Source organism: Anas acuta, chromosome 1, assembly GCF_963932015.1.
Source record: "Anas acuta chromosome 1, bAnaAcu1.1, whole genome shotgun sequence".
Taxonomy (NCBI): Eukaryota; Metazoa; Chordata; class Aves; order Anseriformes; family Anatidae; genus Anas; species Anas acuta.
The window spans coordinates 97,833,745-97,852,861 of record NC_088979.1 but is presented as its reverse complement, the minus strand read 5'-3'; the positions used below and the strand labels follow the sequence as shown (position 1 = coordinate 97,852,861).

The window sequence follows — 19,117 nt, the reverse complement described above, 5'->3', positions numbered from 1 at the left end:
AAACACCAAACCCAGACCGCTGAGGGAATATTCTTACAGAAGAACTTCATTGCATAAACTCTACCACATGTCTACTACAGCAATGTCCCTTAACGACCTCTGGCAATGCAACTAATTAGCAACTGGGCAGGGAGTGAGGCACAGCTCCGCGTGGGTGACTGGTAGGATGTGACCCTCAGCTGCTCAGGACAGCCGCTTCTCACTTGAGGAACAGGAAAGAGGCTGCATCCCCTCACCAGCAGCCCAACTCACTTGACTTCTCCAGCTCTGTTTACCTGCGGTTTGCATTTACGTCCCAGCCTCGAACCACAAGCGCTGCTGGCTTCCACTGCAGCGGAGCTACCCTTTCATGCTGGAAATAGCGTGTCGACCCACTCAGCGAGGAAGTCACATGTACTTTTAAGGTGTTCTGCACCAGTTTTGTTAACAGCAGAATAGGTTCATGTGGGGACTGACAAAGGGTAGGGAGTGCCACCAGCCCCTTGAACATACCATCCCCCAGAGAGAGGGTGTGAAAAGCCTGCTAGGGAAGGACACAGCGTCATCTCTCAAGAGGGGATATGTTGGATGGCGCCAGCTGAGCCCCCTGATCAGACAAGTTCCCACCTCCCCAGCCTGGCAGAAGTCCCAGCACCACACCGATGTGGACAACCACTGACCCGCGGTGGGACAACCTTGCAGGGGAGGGCACACGCACAGGCACGGCCTCAACGTGCCAGGTTTCCGGCCCCACTTCATCCATCCCTGGTGGCAGTGCACTTGTGTGCTGGTCCCTGGAAGAGATGCAGCACAACCCAAACAAAAGCCAAGGTCATGAGTGAGAGGGCAATCACCAGGTGTGGCACAGCGTTGTGGCTCCAAGGCAGCCCTCAAACATGGGAGAGCCCAAGGACTGCCAGGGTGTCCCTGTTGTGCGCATCCCAGGATGCCTGCGGGATGGTGAGCGGCCGTCAGGTGCCCCGTTGGCGGTGTCGTGCTGTTGAGGTTCACCTACCTCGCGTGTGAAGAGGATGGCGGCATCGTAGTGCTCGTCGTGGTCGTCGTCGAGGCGGTTGTGCTGGTGCTGCCACTTGCAGAAGTTCTTGAGGGTGGTGGCAGCGTTCCGGTTGACCTCCAGCCCCTTCTCCTTCTCGCCCAGGACCACCACCTTCACCACGGCCAGCCGCACGTGGTTCTCCAGGCTGGCGTGCGCGTACAGCCGGGAGGCGATGGAGGCCAAGGTGAGCAGGTAGTGCTGCAGCCCCTTGCCGTACTTGCGCGCCATCGAGGCGTCGGCCACCAGCAGCAGCTCCACCTGCCGGGCCCGGGAGACGGAGCGGCGCCGCCGCCGCCTCCGGCCGCCCCCCGCCGCCCCCTCGACCGCCACCGCGTCGCGGGTCCCGCAGCTGTGGCGGGCGGGCAGCGCCTGGAAGCTGAAGCGGTCCCTGCGGAAGAGGTGGGGGACGCGGGCCGGGCTCTCCCCGTAGATGCCGGCCGCCTCCCCGCCGCGCCGCGCCGGCTTCACGGTGTAGCGGGCGCGCCCCACGGCGAAGTAGCCGTCGAGGCCGCCGCAGAGGTTGAAGACGGCGAGGGAGCGGGGGCTGCCGTCCACCGTGCCGCGGTAGGAACAGCGAGCCGGGGTCCCGTCCCGAGCCCCCAGCGCCTCGTCGCGCTCCAGGTCGAGGAGGAAGCGGCGGCCGCCGGCGTAGAGGACGTAGCCCGCCCTGCCGCCCCCCGCGTAGGTCGGGTCGAGGCGCTGCACGACGCCGTTGGCCCCGCGGGGCGGCCCCGGGGGAGGGCCGCGACGGGACGGGGGAGGCGGCGGCGGCGGCCGGGCTCCGGCGGCAGGTGCCGGCGGCTGGGTCGCGGCGAGGTGCAGCTGGGCGGCCAGCAGCAGGGAGAGCAGCCCCCGCAGCATGCCTGGCTCGGCGGCGGCGGAGCGAGCAGCGGTGGCGATAACAGGAACGGGGGGAGAAGGAGGGAGAGGGGGAGAGGGAGAGGAGAGAGAGAGAAGAGGCGAGTTGTCCCTCCCGAGCGCGAGTCAAGTGTGGGTGGGAGAGGTAAGGATGTCAACAAAAGCCGCTCGCGTGTGAACTTTGTGTTTCTCTGCAGGGAAGAGCCGGGAGCACATGGAAGGAGAGAGAGAGGCGAAAATCCCAAATCGCTGCTGCTGGGCAGGCGGAGGGGGGGTTGGGGGGGAGAGGAAAAGGAGGAGAGGAGGCTCGGAGCCGGCAAGCGGAGAAGTTTGAGCACTTCCCACTCCTCTTGCACTTCTCCGCTGTAGTCACTGGATCATCACCATCAGCAGCAGCAGCAGCAGCGGCAGGGGCAGGGGGCAGGTCTGCCGCGACTCGGCACTTTCTCGGGCTCCGGTGGCTCCCTTTCTTTCCTTTGCCCCCTTTTGTTTTGAAGAGAAGGAGGAGAAGGGGAGAGAAGAAAATCAGGCACCAAAAGCCGTCTCGATCGTCTCCGGTGAGATGATGGTTAAAAAGGAGGAAAAAAAAAAGCCGAAGAAGCAGAAAACGTCCCGGATTTTTGTGCGAGCCCCCTCCCTTTATCTTTTTCTGTTGTTGTTGTTATCCCCAGTCTGCCGATGTGAACAAGAGGAGAAGGGAGAGAAATGTGAAGATGAGAGGAGGTGGAACAATGAATTTATAGCGGAATGCCATCCTGCAATGGCAATTTCAACAATTCGTCACTGCAGGCTGCCTCTTAAAGGGAGAGCTTCAAAACCACCACTCCCACACTTCCTTCTCATTTAATCAGACAGAGGGAGAGAAACTTGAGGGGAGGGGGAAAGGCGGGGGGGGGGGGGGGGGGGGCGCGGTGGGGGGAGAGAGGAGGGAGAAGAGAGAGCGAGGGAGAGGGCGGCAGGGGAACGAGCGAGAGGGAGGAAGCCGGGGAGGGCAGGAGTGAGCGGCCGGACGAAATGTTTGTGCACGGAAAACACCAGATTTCCTTTGAATCGCTTTAAAGCCGCAACGGCGCCCGCCGGTTTGATATTTCACAACTGGCCGGGGGCGCTCGGGCCGTGCTTACCTCCCGGCGCTGCCGCTCATCCGGAGCCTCGGGGGGAGGGCTGAGGCAGCCTCGCCCCCGGCTGCCGGGGGGCCGGGAAGCGGCCGGAGCCGTCCGGGGGGTCCCGCGGGCTCCCACCGTCTCGGGGCTGTCCCCCCGGGCTCGTCCCCTGCCCCCGCACCTTGCCGGGGCCAGCGGCAGCGCCGAGCGTCGTCCTCCCCTTCCTTTGTCTCCGCGGCCGCGGCTCGCCCTGCGCCCAGGCTGTCATTAAGTCCCGGCAAGCTGTCATCTAGTTTGGGCAGACCGTGATTTCCCCGAGCCCCGAGGAGGAGAGAGGGCGGGGAAGAGTTAGCGCTCGCTTTGACCTTACAGATGACTTCAGATGCTTAGATCATCCCCCGCGGGCTGACACACGCGTCCACTCGCGCCGTGCCCCCCTGCCCCCTTTTCCCCAGCTCCGCGCTCCGACAGGACAGCACAAAGGGCAGATGTCAGGGCTGACTTTTTCATCTGTCCTGCCCACGCTGGCACTGCCCCTAGGCAGAGCAGACGGGCAGCGGCTCGCTCAGGACAGCGACCTGAGCGCACGACCCCCGCCGAGGTGCCCCTCCAGCAGCCGGTGCCCCTTCGTGCCTCCGTCTCCCGGCAGGCACAAGGATGCTCTCGGCTCCCGCTGTGCTCGAGCCGGGTGCCGGGAGCAGGTGCTCCGTAGCTGCGGGACTCCAAGAGGGAGGCAGCTTCCCAGCCTCGCCCGAGCTTGCAATCAGCCCCCCGCCCCGACAGCTCCGGCTGCAAGGGGCTGATGTGTGCGGGGCCAGGCCCGTGGCGGTGGGATGCTCGAGGTGGCACACCGGTGCTCTACCTCCAGAGCCTGCAAAGAACAGGTTAACTGGTGCCACGAACGATTCAAAAAATAATTTTCCCGGGTAAAAGATTACATTAACATACACCCAATCTTTAATTAGATCACCCTGGGGTTATGCTTATGAAATATTTAATGCACCAGAGTTTTGCAGGTGTTCTTTTTTTCTTTTCGCATTTTTTTTTTCCTTCTGGAAACAGTGATACCTGCAAACAAAAGTTCATTTCTCAGACTCCTGGTACTTCTTTTTCTACATTTCAGCATTTTGCCATCACCAAAGTTCTTGACTGGAGTCAGTAAATTCCAAAACTGAGTTATATATCAGGAAGGTCACATGACATTTTTTGGGCATTATCCAAGGCTACTCAACATTTTTCAAATTTAAACATTTTCTCAGTTATTTTTAAAAAGTTATAAAGTTATTTTTTCTCTTCTCTTCTCTTCTCTTCTCTTCTCTTTCTCTTCTCTTCTCTTCTCTTCTCTTCTCTTCTCTTCTCTTCTCTCTCTTCTCTTCTCTTCTCTTCTCTTCTCTTCTCTTCTCTTCTCTTCTCTTCTCTTCTCTTCTCTTCTCTTCTCTTCTCTTCTCTTCTCTTCTCTTCTCTTCTCTTCTCCTTTTTATTCTCCCTCTCTCTCTTGCTCTAAAGGGAGGCAAAGACAGAGAAGAATAAGACATGTTTTGATTAAAAGAAGAACCTGTAATTTGTCTTCCACTTTTTCTTGGATGACTTTTAGTTTTCATTTAAGCCTAGTGTTCAGCAACACCAAAATTTTTATTAACTTCAGTGGGACCTGATCAAGTCCTGGATTCACATATATGTTTAGGTCCAAACTCCCCAATACCTCTGGGAGAGGTGCTAAAGATGAGATCTGTGATACGGAATGTAGTTTGGATAACAACCTCAGAAACTCTCATTAAAAAACTGTTAGTTTGTTCATGAATAGGCATATAGCACACAAGAGGCCACTGTAATGTTCTCCCATGCTACAGCATAATTCCAACTGTCAAGCTAGTTGGACAGTTGTAGTTAGCCTAGGAAAAAGAGAAATGCTTAGATGAGTTAATGGTAATTAAATGGTGCATCTCATTGCTTGTCTGCTGTGTTGATTTCCCAACTTTCCCAACTTTCCACAACATCCTATTTTGCCAGGCAAGGATCTAGGTTTTCCAGGAAGATACAAATTAACCCATGCAGATTACCCCATAGATTATGAAGTATTTCCTATTTACATTTCGAAACTGTAATAACTCATCAGTGCAACAGTGGAAAGATAGGTCAATCATGCCTCATATAACATGAGGAAGCCTCTTCTAGTCTGAGACTCTTGAAGTTGAAGGATAAATCACTTAAACGAGTTGTCTTCTTTTTCCTCCCAGTTTTGCCCTCTTAGACCCTTTTTACAGTTACAGCATACCCTTTAAACAAGAAAGCATGTTAGCATGTCGCAATTTGTAGATGGCAATAAATCCTTGTCAAAAAGTTCTGACCTGGAAATCACAAAACTGACCTTTTCTAACTGAGAGATAGAGAGCCACAAATCCTCAGTTAGCTTTAAGGCACAACTTAAGTTTTGTGCACTTTGGACCAAATTCAATCCTGATGTAAAAAGATGCAGTCCTCTTGAGTCTGCAAACTGCTTTCATTAAGGCTGCATTTCAGCCTTTGGATTTGTCCATTAAATTTAATTCTTAATTATGCTTAACTCTTTCTTCTAGGGAATTAATTTTTCTTCAGGTTTTGTTGTTTAGGTGTTAAGAATGCCTGTAATTGCACAGATGAATCGATATGGGAGATAATAGCTTTTTATTGTTGTTTTCTATAAAACTATATGAAGACTGAATCAAACACAAGAAAATCCCCCGCTCAATATGTTCTAAAGTAATATAAAGCATGCAACATTTGATAAACTTTGATCTACACAAACCTGATGGTGGGAACTGGACCCAGGTTTTGGCAAGTTCCAATCCAAGCATCTACCTGCAGCAACATGCTTCCTAACATGGGGCAGCTTTGTCTCTCCTGAAAATAGAAAGCCTCTGTTTACTTTACAGGACATTTTAAATATGCATATCATCAGGATCAAGCTCACATGTGACAGGAAGCTGTTCCAGTCTTTATCACCCACAAGTCTTTATCTATCAGTGATACTTAACCACCTTTCAAATTCACCATGGTTTATTGGTCTTGTCAGCAGTTTTAGCAATCCAAACATTATGATTATAATGGTCAAGTTTATTCATTTTAAAGATTTCCTATGGTGATGCATTAAAACCACTGAAGACATTTATTTCTAAACTGCTCATTATTAAATAAAATACTCATTATAAGTCATTTTGCAAAGAAGTTTCAAAAATGTATATTTTTGGTTAATGTTCTGGAAATGTCTAGATATATCGGTATTTGGAATAAGCTATACAGCTTTTGACTCTTATCCTAGGAAAACGGCATAGTCTAAGTTGTCCCTTATTTGGACTACGCGTCTTTAAGTGGCTTAAATGTTTTTGGAAACCCATTCAGGACGGAGACCTCCTGGTAGTTGTTTTGACTGAGTCTAACTCATGCTTTTTGATATTGAAGTAGGATTGTGGTTGATAAATAAGCCAACATCACCATTACTGGTGTACCTTCCCACCAGTCTTACCAGATGAGTCGGGAACTGAGTGCTTCTGGAGACTGAGCAAACTTCTTCCTCTTTCTCATATTGCACGTGGCAAAGACAGTAGTGAGAAGTTTGCTCTTGGCTGCACATTGTCTCATTTCAGGGCTGGCATTTCCTCTGTATGTGGTTGTCATTTCTATGGAGACCAGGCTGAAGTTTTTGTAGACCCTAAATTATTTATTTAAAGGTCTAGTAATGAAAATTCAGCCTTTAACTTCAGAAAACTCAAACAATTAGAAAATATTTTCATTATGAAAACACACCGACTGGTGTTCCTAGGTGTGTGAACTCCTGAATGACATTTGTACCTCTGACAAGCCACCACTGCACATGACCAGCAGCTGTGGCTGCTGTAACTGGCCACTTTTACAATAAAAATGTCTTCAGTTACAAGAAAACTATGAGCTTAAAGTAGTTGTGTTTGGTAAAAAGTGTAAGTGTTTTGGGTGTGAAGCACTGTAGCTTTAAGGCAAAATGTTTTACTTGCTTCTTTATGGTCAATGACATCTTCTTCAACTAGAGCCATGTGGGAGCAAAGGAGACGCCTTTGGCTTGGGGTTTATGTTTTTATAAGTGGCATGTGTAAGTAATGTATCAAGTATATAACAGTTCCAGCAGGCTGAAAATTTTACATTTGACATCAGCTCCATTTTTCTATAAGGGCTAAGGAGGCAGCCTTAAGGGGTGCAGTGTTGAAGCTGGGTTGGGCACAGCTTAAATAGCTGTATTGTTTTAGTGTAACAACACAAGAATATTGTGAATTCGTGGGTACCATATCAAATTAAAAAAGGAAATTGTCTGAGGCCTGGCCAGAAGTCAAATTATTAAGGTATCCACTTATAGGGAGGAAAAGAAAAAGCTAGTGAGATTTTTGTAAGATTAATCATATATAAAAATGTATCACATAATAAAAATATGTCTCTTGCCTGCACAGCACTATCTGGAGGAGGGATGTGTTTACTGATCGAAAGAAGCTACATGTATGACATTGTCCAGTCAGGAGGAAAAGAAGGCGCAAATGACAAATCATATTTCCTAGGTATTGACCTAGAGAAAAGACTGGAATTCAGTTCCTCACCTTTCCACAACTGATGCAAGAAATGAACTCACATAAACCATAACATAAATGAATAATTGTGACCACTGAACCTACTACAAATTTTGTTTAAAAACACATGTTGGGTGGAGGTAGTGTTCTGCAGGAAGTATCAGATGTTAGTGTAGTAAGTATAAAACACTTATCCTTATTATTATTATTATTTTTTTTCTGAACAGCAGCAACATAATCAGAGGAAGGGTAAGATGTTAAACTTATAAAAAATGACACTTGTTATAAAAATACCTTTTAGGAGTGCAAGATATGCACATGATGTATTCTACAGCTGTTCTTTCAGAAGACTAGAAGGCCTGAAAAACTCTGGAGTCTAGTTTGTATGAAGAGCAGCAGACATTTAATTAATCTCAGTCCTAGAATTTTATAGCCAGTATGTGGCCTCTGAACATCTCTGCTCTAGTTAGCAGAACATCTGTAGTAGAAAAACAGAACTTAAATAAATCCAAGTATACTTGTACCCCTCCAAACCTTACCCCTTTTTATGGTTATTTCTTTAAACATTTTTCCAAAGATTTGTATATTCAGCTTCTCTCTGTCCTCCCTGCTGTAACGAGCCATGTCTAAACAAAAAACAATTCAGTACAGATTTAGCAGGCAAATAACCTGTTCTCCTCCCCTCTACCCAAATCTTCATTCTTTTTTTTTGCACATAGGCTGGGTATATGTTCTTGCATATATCCTGAAATAAATAGCTGGATCTGAAATACTGGGGCAATTACAACAAAATAAATGCTTTTTTTTTTTTTTTTAATTAAATATAATAATAATAATAAAAAAAACACATAAGTAGTTCTCAGTTAATACAAATTGGGATAGTTCCATGTGGGCAAACTGTTAGAGGCATAGCTTTATGAATTTACACATCCATAAATGATATTCCAGTACTGTAGGTGGAATATCTTTTTCCATGTCATTGGAGGCATAAACCAGAAAATGTACTTCCCTAGACTTCAAAGTTAAAACTGAAAGAGTGATTAAAGAGACATTTAAAACAAACATTCAATTGCCAGATCTCACCTGGCATTAATACACACACAGCACCACTTAAGATATCAAGTTCTGGTTGCCGTGCACACAGATTTTTCCATCTGAATCCCAGTTGCCCTTGAACTCGAGGAGAGAGAATTTTGCAGGTCCTCTGAAGCAGAAGGCAGGGGGGAGCACTGTCAGGTGGCACCACTGCCTGGCACAGATCTCCCTGTTACTTGCCCTCACTCAAAATACAACCTCTTCCATGAAAGGGAGAGTTTGAGAGCTTACTTCCTTTCCTACGGAAATGTCTGTAACAGCAACCTACGGTTGGAAACTTTTTGTGAACACTTCTTTGTCTTGTCCTTTGTCTCAGAAGGCTCATGGGTGTGCACAGGGCACATCTGTGGGACGGTCATGAATGTGCTTTTGGAGTGACTCTCCCAGTCATTTCTGTTTCCTCTGCTCTGGTGTGCCTTAGGTAGAGGTCATCGAGCACACAAATGGGATCCATTTGGGATGAAACTAAACCAGAAGGTATGCTTCAATGGGCATACAAGGCACGTAACTGCATTAGAGATAACTCAAATAAATCCACTTATTCTCCTCCTATTCTGTACTCCTGCTCCTCCACCCGCAATACTCGTTAAAGCAGACAATCATTGTTACTACTGTTGAGGAGCATCAGAGGGATGAAAACAGGCTGCAGTATCAGCCAAATGATGCACAATATTCCTTCCCAATTGTAAATGTTTTAGACACTTCTGCAGGCGAGGACGTTGAACAAAACAATGATAAGAGAACACACACGTAAGACAGGGAGGTAGTCTTTTGAAAATATTTTACCATCTTTAATGCTGGAAAGCATACATTTTAATGATTAGCACTTATCCTGTAAGACATGCACCTCCATCAAAAGGGCCAGGAGGTCCATGTAACATGGAAATGCTTTGTTAATCTTATTCTGAGGGCTTAAATGGTTCTCAAGAGGTGCATAAGACTCATGCTGCCTTGGGCATAAGGGTACAATTCACCCTAAAAGAAGAGACCTAGCATAAGTCTCATCACAGCTGCAATATTCATTTCTGGAATGCACCCAGCAGGTCTTATCCAAGCCACTACAGACAGGCAGTTTGAGTTTTTCCAGTTCCTAATGATTACACAGTATCCTGGAGTCACTTGGACAATTTCCACTGAGAGTGAAACTCTTTGTATTTAATATCCCCCTAAAATAAAAGTGGTAGAAGAAAAGGGCCTCAATCTTTTTCTTCTTTTATTGCTTGTGTTGAAAAGGTTTAGCCCACAGGGGTTGGAGCACTGGGCAAAACTACAAAATATGCAGCACATCCTGTTACACTGAAGTGGGCAGATCCTCTCTAGTAACAACCAGACTGGTACAATGGAAGACTTTGTCTAGTTTTCCTGATCATATGGTATTATAGCATGCATGGTATTTCATTATGGTTTCCATTTCAGGAAGTGAAATGGTGGAAATCCCTAAGTATCATGACTCCATTTTCACCATTGCTCCAGGGGGAGTGGGGGGTGGGGTGTTAAAGGAGTGGGCAAATCTCGATGGAGCTGTATTACATGATACTGTAACGTATCACAGGAAATTATTTCCCACTCTGCTGGAAACTCAGAATGTCGTCAAATATAAGTCTTGACAAACTTCAGCTGCTATGTTGCAAAGAAATTTGCAGATAAATAAACAAATGGAGTTACCAGCAGATATATCCTATGGGCAGAGCAAAGAATAGCTTGATCTTATGTTGATCTGAGCAACCAGTCTAGCAAAATCCATGTACCATGAAGTTCAGTGAAAGAAAAATCAGAGCAGGTCCACTAGACAACAACCATACCTTCAGTATGCATCATTCTACAAAATGCCATTCCTACCTCATCTGACCTGGAATAGATCTACAAAGCAGTGTGCAAAAGACAGGCACCCACGGAGGCAGCTTACCTCTCAACACATTATAAAAATATGGGTATTAGGACAAGGGCAAGAAACCTCTCTATCAACCAAAATTTCTGTTCTCCTATTTAATCTGAGTTACAGAAATTTCATCATATCTTCAAAGTTTGTTCCTAAATTACCTACCATCTCTCTGAACCCTTCTGTTTCTCTGCTCCTCTGCCTGTAATATTTTCAGATATTTTTTCTCCCATGAGGACATTTTGAAATGCACATGTCACGGTCCAGATCATAACCACACCACGCAGCCTCCTTTCCTCCCTGAGGTTTACGGGGTTTTATATTCTCCCGTATGAACTGAAAAATGTGTATACTTAAGCCCTTGCCAATGAACAGCATGATTTTCCATGCTTCATAAAAGCTCACCCATCCCCTGTGTAGTAAAGCCATTCTCCTTTGCACAGAGCAGAAGTTTGCTACTTCAAAACACAGAAACCATATGGTGACATGTTTTAAAAGAAAACATAAAAAAAAGCACAGTAAGAAACAAAACAAACCTTCTTCTCCCATCCTTCCCAACCAGAACCCAACTTTTTCACACAGGAAACTAGACCACTGTGATCACCTGGTCTACCACAAGGTTCTCTCTGCTGTTGCATAAGAAAGGATGAAAGTTAGCACTGTGTTTCTGTTTGGCAACTTTAAGTTTTCCTGTTGTCAGCCTTTCCACCTTCTAATGTGGTCAGTGCCTTATGCCCTAGGCAGTGAGAGGGCAGAAGGGTGTTAAGAGGGTGTTAAGGGGTAGTTGTGCTTGAGCCTCTTCCTCTGCTGTGGCTGGGAAGCTGAGCCTCCAGGCTATGTGCAGGGGTGTGTGTACATGGTTGGGTTTGAGAGGGGTCACATGCTTACACCCAAAATACACAACTTGACCCACTGCCTAATGATGCCACTGGACTTCTCTGATTTTCTCCCTAGCTGGAACAGATTATTTCTAAAAAAAAGTTTCTAAACATGATTTTAATATTTCCATGGAGGAGATGACAGCCATTGGGGTTCCCACACTTATTAACCTACACCATTTAAAAGTTGCGGCTGACTTTTAGTCAGAATTCATTTAGCTTCAGTGCTCAGCCATTACACTTTATTAAACTTTTGCCTGCCATTCTGAAGAATCTGCTACTTTTTCCCTAGTTTGTAAAATTACAAATAATGGCCATGTTGCTCTAACCTTTTCTTTGAGAGGCTATAATGCAGTAAGTAACTTATGCCTATGCAAACATATTTTTCAATACTTCAGTCATTCTCAGGTTCCTTCTCTTAGCCTCCTTCAATTTAGCAAATCCTCTCTAAGCTGCAGCTACTGCATCTGGATAAAGCGACACTGCTCACGCCAGTGTAGAATACACATACAGCTTGACTTGCTGTAACCCCATTGGGCAGAGCATCACACTGGGAGCTCACATTAGCTATTAGCTGCCACAGGCTCTTCCTCGTGGGGCTTCTTCAGAGTCCCTGCTTCTCTGGAGAGCAAGTTCCTCTTCTAAGGTCAGGGCTTACATTCTTTGTTTCCAGATGTATTGCTTTGCCAAGTAGCTATTCTTCAGGATCCTAAATTCATGTCAGTGACCAGCCTGTTTTAAAGCTTAGACTGCCTCCTGAAATTATTTTATGATTATATGCCTATTTCTAGGTCACTGATAAAAATACAAAATTGTGTTGTGCCAAGAATAATGGTCTTTGGTATGCAGCAGCAAAGTCTGGCTTGATAATGAGCTCTTCTTTACAATCACATGTTGAGGTCTATCAGTTTTCGACAGTCAACATTTGCTGCATATTTTCTATGCGTAGGCAAATCCACATGAACCACACTGAGCAACTACACTGTAATAAGGCTGAATAATAGCCGTCTGTCTTACAGTGACTTTCTTTTCCTCTGTCTGCTGGAGCGTTTGTGATTCAGGCCCATGGCTGCTGTCTAGAACATTGCTGCTGGGGTCTCACTGAGCAATGTGATGCTTCCTGGGTGGCACTGACAAAGACGTGACCTCACTCCAGCTCTGTTTTGTCTGCTCATACTTACATGCTTCTACTTATAGAGCTCAAGTAGCACCTCCCTCCTGTATATCTCAGAGACACACAAAAACCCGTCTTTTCCTGTCTGCATCTTCTGAAGAACTCCTCTTGGTAACTTCTCATTGCAGATGTTTTCCTCTTACTCAGAAGGTCTGCCTACACTTTATTGTGACCTTCACCTCATAACTCTACTCATAAGTTGAACTCAGACCCGTTTCTAGTGAAGGGCAACATAGCTGTCTCACTTCCTGTTATATTTTAAGGATTATGGTGAAAGACATTTGGTGAGGGAAGGAAAATCTGCATATTCTCAATAAAAAAGACTTAACACATATCACTGTGCATATAGTGTATTCTCCATTTCCATTCCCCTTAGGGAGTCAAAGCTGAGGCCCTGTATTCAATTTTATTTATTTATTTATTTTGAATCTGCATGTTCATTAACAGTGATACAGAGTAGTCCCCATTATAGCTGACAAGGGAATTATGATGCAGCAGAGTCTTGCTCCCACTTTGCACATGAGGAAATTAATGACTGCACAAAAACGCAAGGCAGTGGTGTATCAGACTGTCTGTTCTCTGCTGTATAGCCCCTGTAGACCTTTCTCCTCTCTCATTTGGTTAAACCTGTTTTTACAAGCACCCAGAACAACTCAGCTCAATTGTTCCTGCTGCTCCTGCTCTGCAAACCCAAAGTGACTCCTTCACATATTTCTCTTGAAGCAGTGACATGCATGGGGCAGAGGCAAAATTCCAAAACAAAGTAAGCAGACACTGTTGGTCCATGAAAGCCACATGAAGTTGGAGCTCTGATGGCTTTCATTATGTTGTGGTGTAGGCACCCTATGTTCACATGGCCTGGTGAATTTTAGTAAGCTCAACCACTATTTCGAGTTTCAGAGTTTCTGCAGATTTGAAGGCAGTAGGTAGGCGTATATATTTGGCTGCACATGGTGGAGATGATTTTATTTTTCAGTGTTAGAAAGCAAATCTCTCACTCTTAAGCTTCTGTACTTACACTTTGCTGGGATAGCAGGGAAATGCTAGAAGAGTTATTGGTCAATAGCTCTTATAGTAAAAGTTAGTAATGTTTCCCAATAGTAAATGTTGTGGGAAAGACATGAATTCCTTTCAAGTTCTGCATCAGATTTTTTTTTTTTTTTTTCCTTCAATCCTTTCCTCAGATCTGGGGAATTCCAAAAAGAAGGGTTTTCATACTGAAACCAAAGACATCTATATTGTTAATGGGACTGTCAAACTGCTGTTTTTACAATGTGTGATTCAGAGAGCTCAGCCACCCACATGCTAGCTGTAACCACAACAGGCAACACTTCAGAGCATCCTATCTGAGAATCCATCTGTACGGACATCGCAGACAGACCTGAGGCTCCTTTGCTTACGCTCCGAGCTGCCTGGAGAGGAGCCAGCTCTAATTTAGAAGTCCTGTAGACATGTTAGCTCAGTTATGTGTTTGAGCAGATATCAAAGTCCTTGCAATCATCTGGGTTGAGATGATGCCTTGTAGGTAAACCTCAGTTCTCAGGTGATATAGAGCATGTTGCCTCCGTGGATGTCAGAAGAATTTTGCCTCAGAAGAAAAACATGTAAGGGAGTACGTGTTTCTTTACTTTCTGTTATGCATATGACATAACCCTTCCTCTTGCCCAGTGCTCAGCCTACACCCAGCTTCAGAGAATACCTGCTTGCAACCAGCAGCCTCTCCTGGGAAGATCAAGCAGCTCCCTACCAAACCCCACCCCCAACCCATCTTTCCTTTCCTTTGTACCCACTCATGCCTGGCCAAAATCCAGTCCTCAACTGAAGCTTGTAGAACTCCTTTCCTAGTACACATACTTTACAGATAAGAAAGGTAAGCCTTGCTTTAGGGAAAACAACAACAAAACAAAACAAAAAAACCCTAGCCTGAGGTCACATGTCACACCCAGAAACAATATCAAAGGCTCTCGGTCTCTGCAGACAACAAGTTTGCACCTGAATCATTTGGAAGGCAAAATCTTTTCAGGAAAAAGGCATCCGTTCCAAAATACAGTATCAATTCATTTGTTTAGTTTAGCTGAATCCCATGGTTTTGTGTTTTCATCCCTCAATCCTCCCTACCAGAGAAACAAATCTCCGGTAATTTGAACATATGTATGGTCTTCATGAACTCCCAGCATTGGTAACTTGTTCCATATTCTCAGTACCATTTGCATTAAGTAGTTCTGCCACATTCCCCCTTTACTCCCAATGCAGAGAAACAGATGGGTAAACAAAGCAAAGAATGACCGTGTCTCACTGCACAACTGCACTTTTTTTTTTTTTTTTTTTTTTTACACAAACTTTGGGACTAATTAGGTCATTTTATAATAAGGGAAATTCCTGTAAAACCTTTTTTACTTCAAACAAAATGAAACATGGAAGCATTCTGGATTACAGCATGTAAACTGATGTGGAGATAAGATAGTCTTTGTTTTGTTTGAGGCTCAGAAAGATACTTTAGGTAATGTTCCTTGTCATTGGCAGCCTACTTACTTTACCAAAATGGAATTTAAAGCTATCATTTCCAATTTTTTTTTTTTTTTTTCCACAACATCTTTACAGGAGCAGGAAGAAAGTGGTAGTGGGAAGTCTTTCTACAAGAGGTTTGCTGAATGATTATGAAAATTTTGTTGCACTTAAAAATTGTACAGAATAACTCCTTTTTTTTAGTTGTTTTTTGTTTTTCCTCCCCAAAAAGTCAAATTTATGGATGTCTGTCTTTTACATTATGTTGATGCTGCCTACAGCTTTGAAAAAACTCACCCAAAACCAAAACCAAAATTCATGAAACCTCTCATCTGTAAAAAGGGTGTATTCCAAAAGGCTGTTAGGTAGCATTTTAATCAGGGCCTGAGACAACTGGTATTTTACTGACTCAGGTGATTGTGCTTAATGATTGTTAGCAGTATCTAGTGACTGTGAATGTTCAACCTGTATTTGCTTTCCCTCCTCTTTTGCCTCTCTTTGCCTCCATAAACAAGTGACGAAAACCCACCAAAAGCCAGGGAGATTTTTGTGACCCTTCAGTGCATTTGCTACACTTTGTGCTTTCCAGTTCCCTTACCTCCAGCCAGCAGCACTTTCGATATATGTCACTAACAGGTACTGTTTCAGTATTCCTGTTGGTCTCAGTCACAGACACAGTGTCCTCTGCTTGGGCAGCATTGGTAGCATGGCCTCCAGCTGCCCTGGCTGTGGGTTGGCGGCTTCTTTCCACCTTTCCCCATGCCCACGAGGCTGTTTGCTTCCAGCTGTGTCCCGCTAGGAAGGGCTGGTGGCTGCCTCCAGGTTGATTTCTTGCTTGCCTGGAAGCCCTTCCCTGTCATGGAGCTGGGGAGGGAACAGGGATGAGGCAGGAGCGACTTCTTGTTGAGAAACAGGAGCTAAAATTAAATGAGACCAATCGCAATTATAAAAACAAATTGAAAAAAAAAAAAAAAAAGCCTTCACAAATAACAAAGTTGTCCTTAGCTTAATGGCCACAGTTGTTGCTGTTGTTATTGCTGTTTTTTGTTTGTTTTGTTTTTGTTTAACATGACACCAACAGAAGTTCTTTGATTAAAAATCAGTACAGATTTGGTACCTGGCAAGGCTAACGTCTGCTTCTATAGATTTCGGAGACTGCAGCTTTTAGTCTGGAAACTGGAGAACTCTAAGCCCACAGCTCAGTGGTATTGAAATATCCACTGCCTCTTGAATATACATAAAAATCTGTAGACATTATGGTTTTAGTGCTATGCTTGGTAAACAAGCATATTCAAAAGCTAGCTTTTTATACCCCATCACAGCTATGCTCTTTTATTGCCAATTTCTCCACTCCTCTGGTCACCAAATAGTCACACCAGGAAGCTACACAGATTCAGTAGATAAACATGTAATCAGGCTAAAAACAGGTGAAATTATCCATAAAGGGACTGACACCAGGCAAGGAGCCTGAACAGCATCTATTTCTCCAAGGTCCCCTTTATCACAGCATCTGAGACTCTTGCAGTCACTTGCAGTGTGGCATTGCACCACAGGGACGTTCACATTACTCTCTTTTTCAAGCAAAGCAGATTAGAAGAGTTGGTATTTTAACATCAGGTATTGTGGCCAGAGTCACACAGAAAGTCTGGGCTGAAGAAACAAACTACTAGAGCCAAGGCAAGCCCAACAGCAAAGGTGTTTTCATTTAAACAGGAACAAAAAGTCAGCCCAGCAAGTAGCCAAGGACCAATACATCAGCCTGACCTGGGAACACAGTGACCCGCATTACCATAAATTGTTTCCTCTGAGACCTGCTGACGGGCTGTGAAATGAGAGCAGGCTGGGCTGCAGTCCCGGGCACGGCAGGTGCTGGAGCTGGAAGTGCTATGCTGCTCCCCAGCACAGCCCCTGCCGCAGCACCCGGGCAGATACAGCGCAGCTGCCTGCTAGCAGTGAAGGGGCAAAGCTGATGCCTCTAAGGATCTTCTGGTCTCCTCATTCACCACTGATTGAATCCTTCAAGTACTTCACGCTGCTCTGTGTGTTGCCTTTTGTTGTTTCATTATGTAAGGGATCAGGTCTTTGGCCTTCTGGCTTGCAGATTCATGGATGATCAAAGCACAAAGAAAAGAAAGACAGGCCAGTGTAGTGTCAGTTGGACATCCTGGCTGAACCGTGACACGCTGATGGGCCTCGAAGCTGTGAGAAATGAGGAATCTTTCAGAATTTGTAACATATATATATATTTATATATATATATTATTTTTTTTCCTTGTTCTTGGACTTTTTCAGGATATGTTGAATGTGGCAGAACCTCATCCAAACACCAAAACCATTCAAATTTGCAGTAAGCTGGAGTGTGTGCAAATAATGTATAGGACAGCTTTTGGGAAGTTTGAACAAAACCTTTTCCACAGGTTTCCAAGCTCACATTCCAGATTCCAGGCCTGAGGCCTTTCTGGAAGTCCTACATGCCATTAAAAGTCACTGAGAAATGGGTATGGGGTTTTAGAAAACACCACATAATTTAGTAATACATTCAGCAATCCATTGAAATGGCATACTTTGGAAAAAAACATTAATGTGGATTTATTGTTCCAAATCACAGAAGATTTTGAAAAACCTGTGAAAAGGCTAGTCTTTTTATTTCTAGAAGACCTCAGCTAGCATATTTTATCTTCTCCTGCACCTCTAATTCACTTTGTTCTTGAATCTTGGAACAGATGAGCTCTTTAATACCCAACCATTTTCAAGCACAGTTTTCTTACTTACGTTTAAAAGCTTCTAAAACCTATTAATATTATCACTATAATATTGAAAAGAGTCCTGCTATTTCATGCATTTGACGTTAGGACTATGCAGGCAAATCTACAGCTTTGCCTAATAACAGCAATTGAAAAAGTAAGATTTTACAAAGCATTAATTTTACATGACACAATTTTATTTTTATAATTCTGTTTGCCTAAACAAAAGCAAACTTGCCCTGCATAATTTTTCCTTTACTGATGTTAGTCATACAAATATTTACTGACTCACCTAAGCCAGGGTTTCAACTAAAACAGTGTTTATCCAGCTAAATAGGGTAATTTTAATGGTAATATAACATTAAAAAGAAGAATTTTCATATACCTCAAAATGTAAGTTTTTCCCTCGGTAAAAGGGAAGGCAGCTTGTTACATTCCAACTTGAACTATGCTTTATATTATAATGCAGTAAATGAATTCATCTTGCTACCTATCAACTCAAACCCAGTTATAATGGCATTGTTATATATCAGCCTGTTCAGAACCTTATTCGGCTGCAAAAATCAGGCCTCCCTTCCTCCCTTCCTCCCTTCCTCTCTTCCTTTTTTTTTTTTTTTTTTTAAAGAAAAACAAACAACCTGGGAAATTGGAGGGGATCCATCCTACAGGAGCAAGGGGCAAAGGAGGCACCCATTGTGCAGGCTGTCTGAGGGATCATGAGCTCTATTTGTAAAGATCTTTTTTTCCCTGTTGTCTTATTTTAGCTTTTTTTTTTTTTTTTTAAAAAAAAAAAAAACAAACAACAACAAACCAAAACAAAACCAAAAAACAAAAACAATAAAAGGTATAATACCAGTTATAATACCAGTTGTCACAGCAGTGTTAGAAGTAAGCAAGTACTAAATCTTTCTTCATCTTAGGCCTTGCTTTATATTTTGGTGATGTGAAAAACAGAATGTGAATATAAATGGGCCCATTGCTTCTTTTCTAGTTTTCTCTAATTTTTTTACTTTAAATGTAGCACCAATTGTCTGCTTCTGAGGTCATGATTAATGAGAGCAACTCACATCCTTAGCAAAACCAGGAATGCCTCCTTGATATTTTCCAAGTCTGCACCAGCTACAATATTCCCTGAACTCCAGAGGAGTCATCCAGTTGACCTCAGTGGTTTTGAGCTCAGACCCAAGGTGTGTGGTGGTATGTGCAAAAGAGAGGATCTGGATCAAATTCCCTTTTAGTGTCTGTTTTATAGAGGAAGGAACTGGTTAGTGGGCCTT

At 44.6% G+C, this 19,117-nt stretch overlaps 1 protein-coding gene and 2 long non-coding RNA genes across 3 annotated transcripts in view; 1 reads left to right on the top strand and 2 right to left on the bottom strand.

Annotated features, from left to right (window-relative positions):
* The window catches only part of ADAMTS5 (ADAM metallopeptidase with thrombospondin type 1 motif 5), a 47,333-nt gene extending 44,761 nt beyond the window's left edge, over nt 1-2,572 (bottom strand). The window contains exon 1 of the mRNA XM_068689832.1: nt 995-2,572. Coding sequence (XP_068545933.1) covers nt 995-1,897 — 903 coding nt within the window. The 5' untranslated portion in view covers nt 1,898-2,572. The remainder of the gene's footprint in view (nt 1-994) is intronic.
* Nucleotides 2,313-9,851, top strand: LOC137860055 (uncharacterized). The gene is made up of 2 exons (XR_011098724.1): nt 2,313-2,451; nt 2,566-9,851. It is a non-coding gene; the product is annotated as an uncharacterized lncRNA (long non-coding RNA).
* Nucleotides 5,783-18,385, bottom strand: LOC137860057 (uncharacterized). The gene is made up of 4 exons (XR_011098726.1): nt 18,226-18,385; nt 16,214-17,295; nt 15,695-16,013; nt 5,783-5,877 (listed from the first exon to the last, which is right to left on the bottom strand). It is a non-coding gene; the product is annotated as an uncharacterized lncRNA (long non-coding RNA).
* Nucleotides 18,386-19,117: the final 732 nt, after the last annotated feature.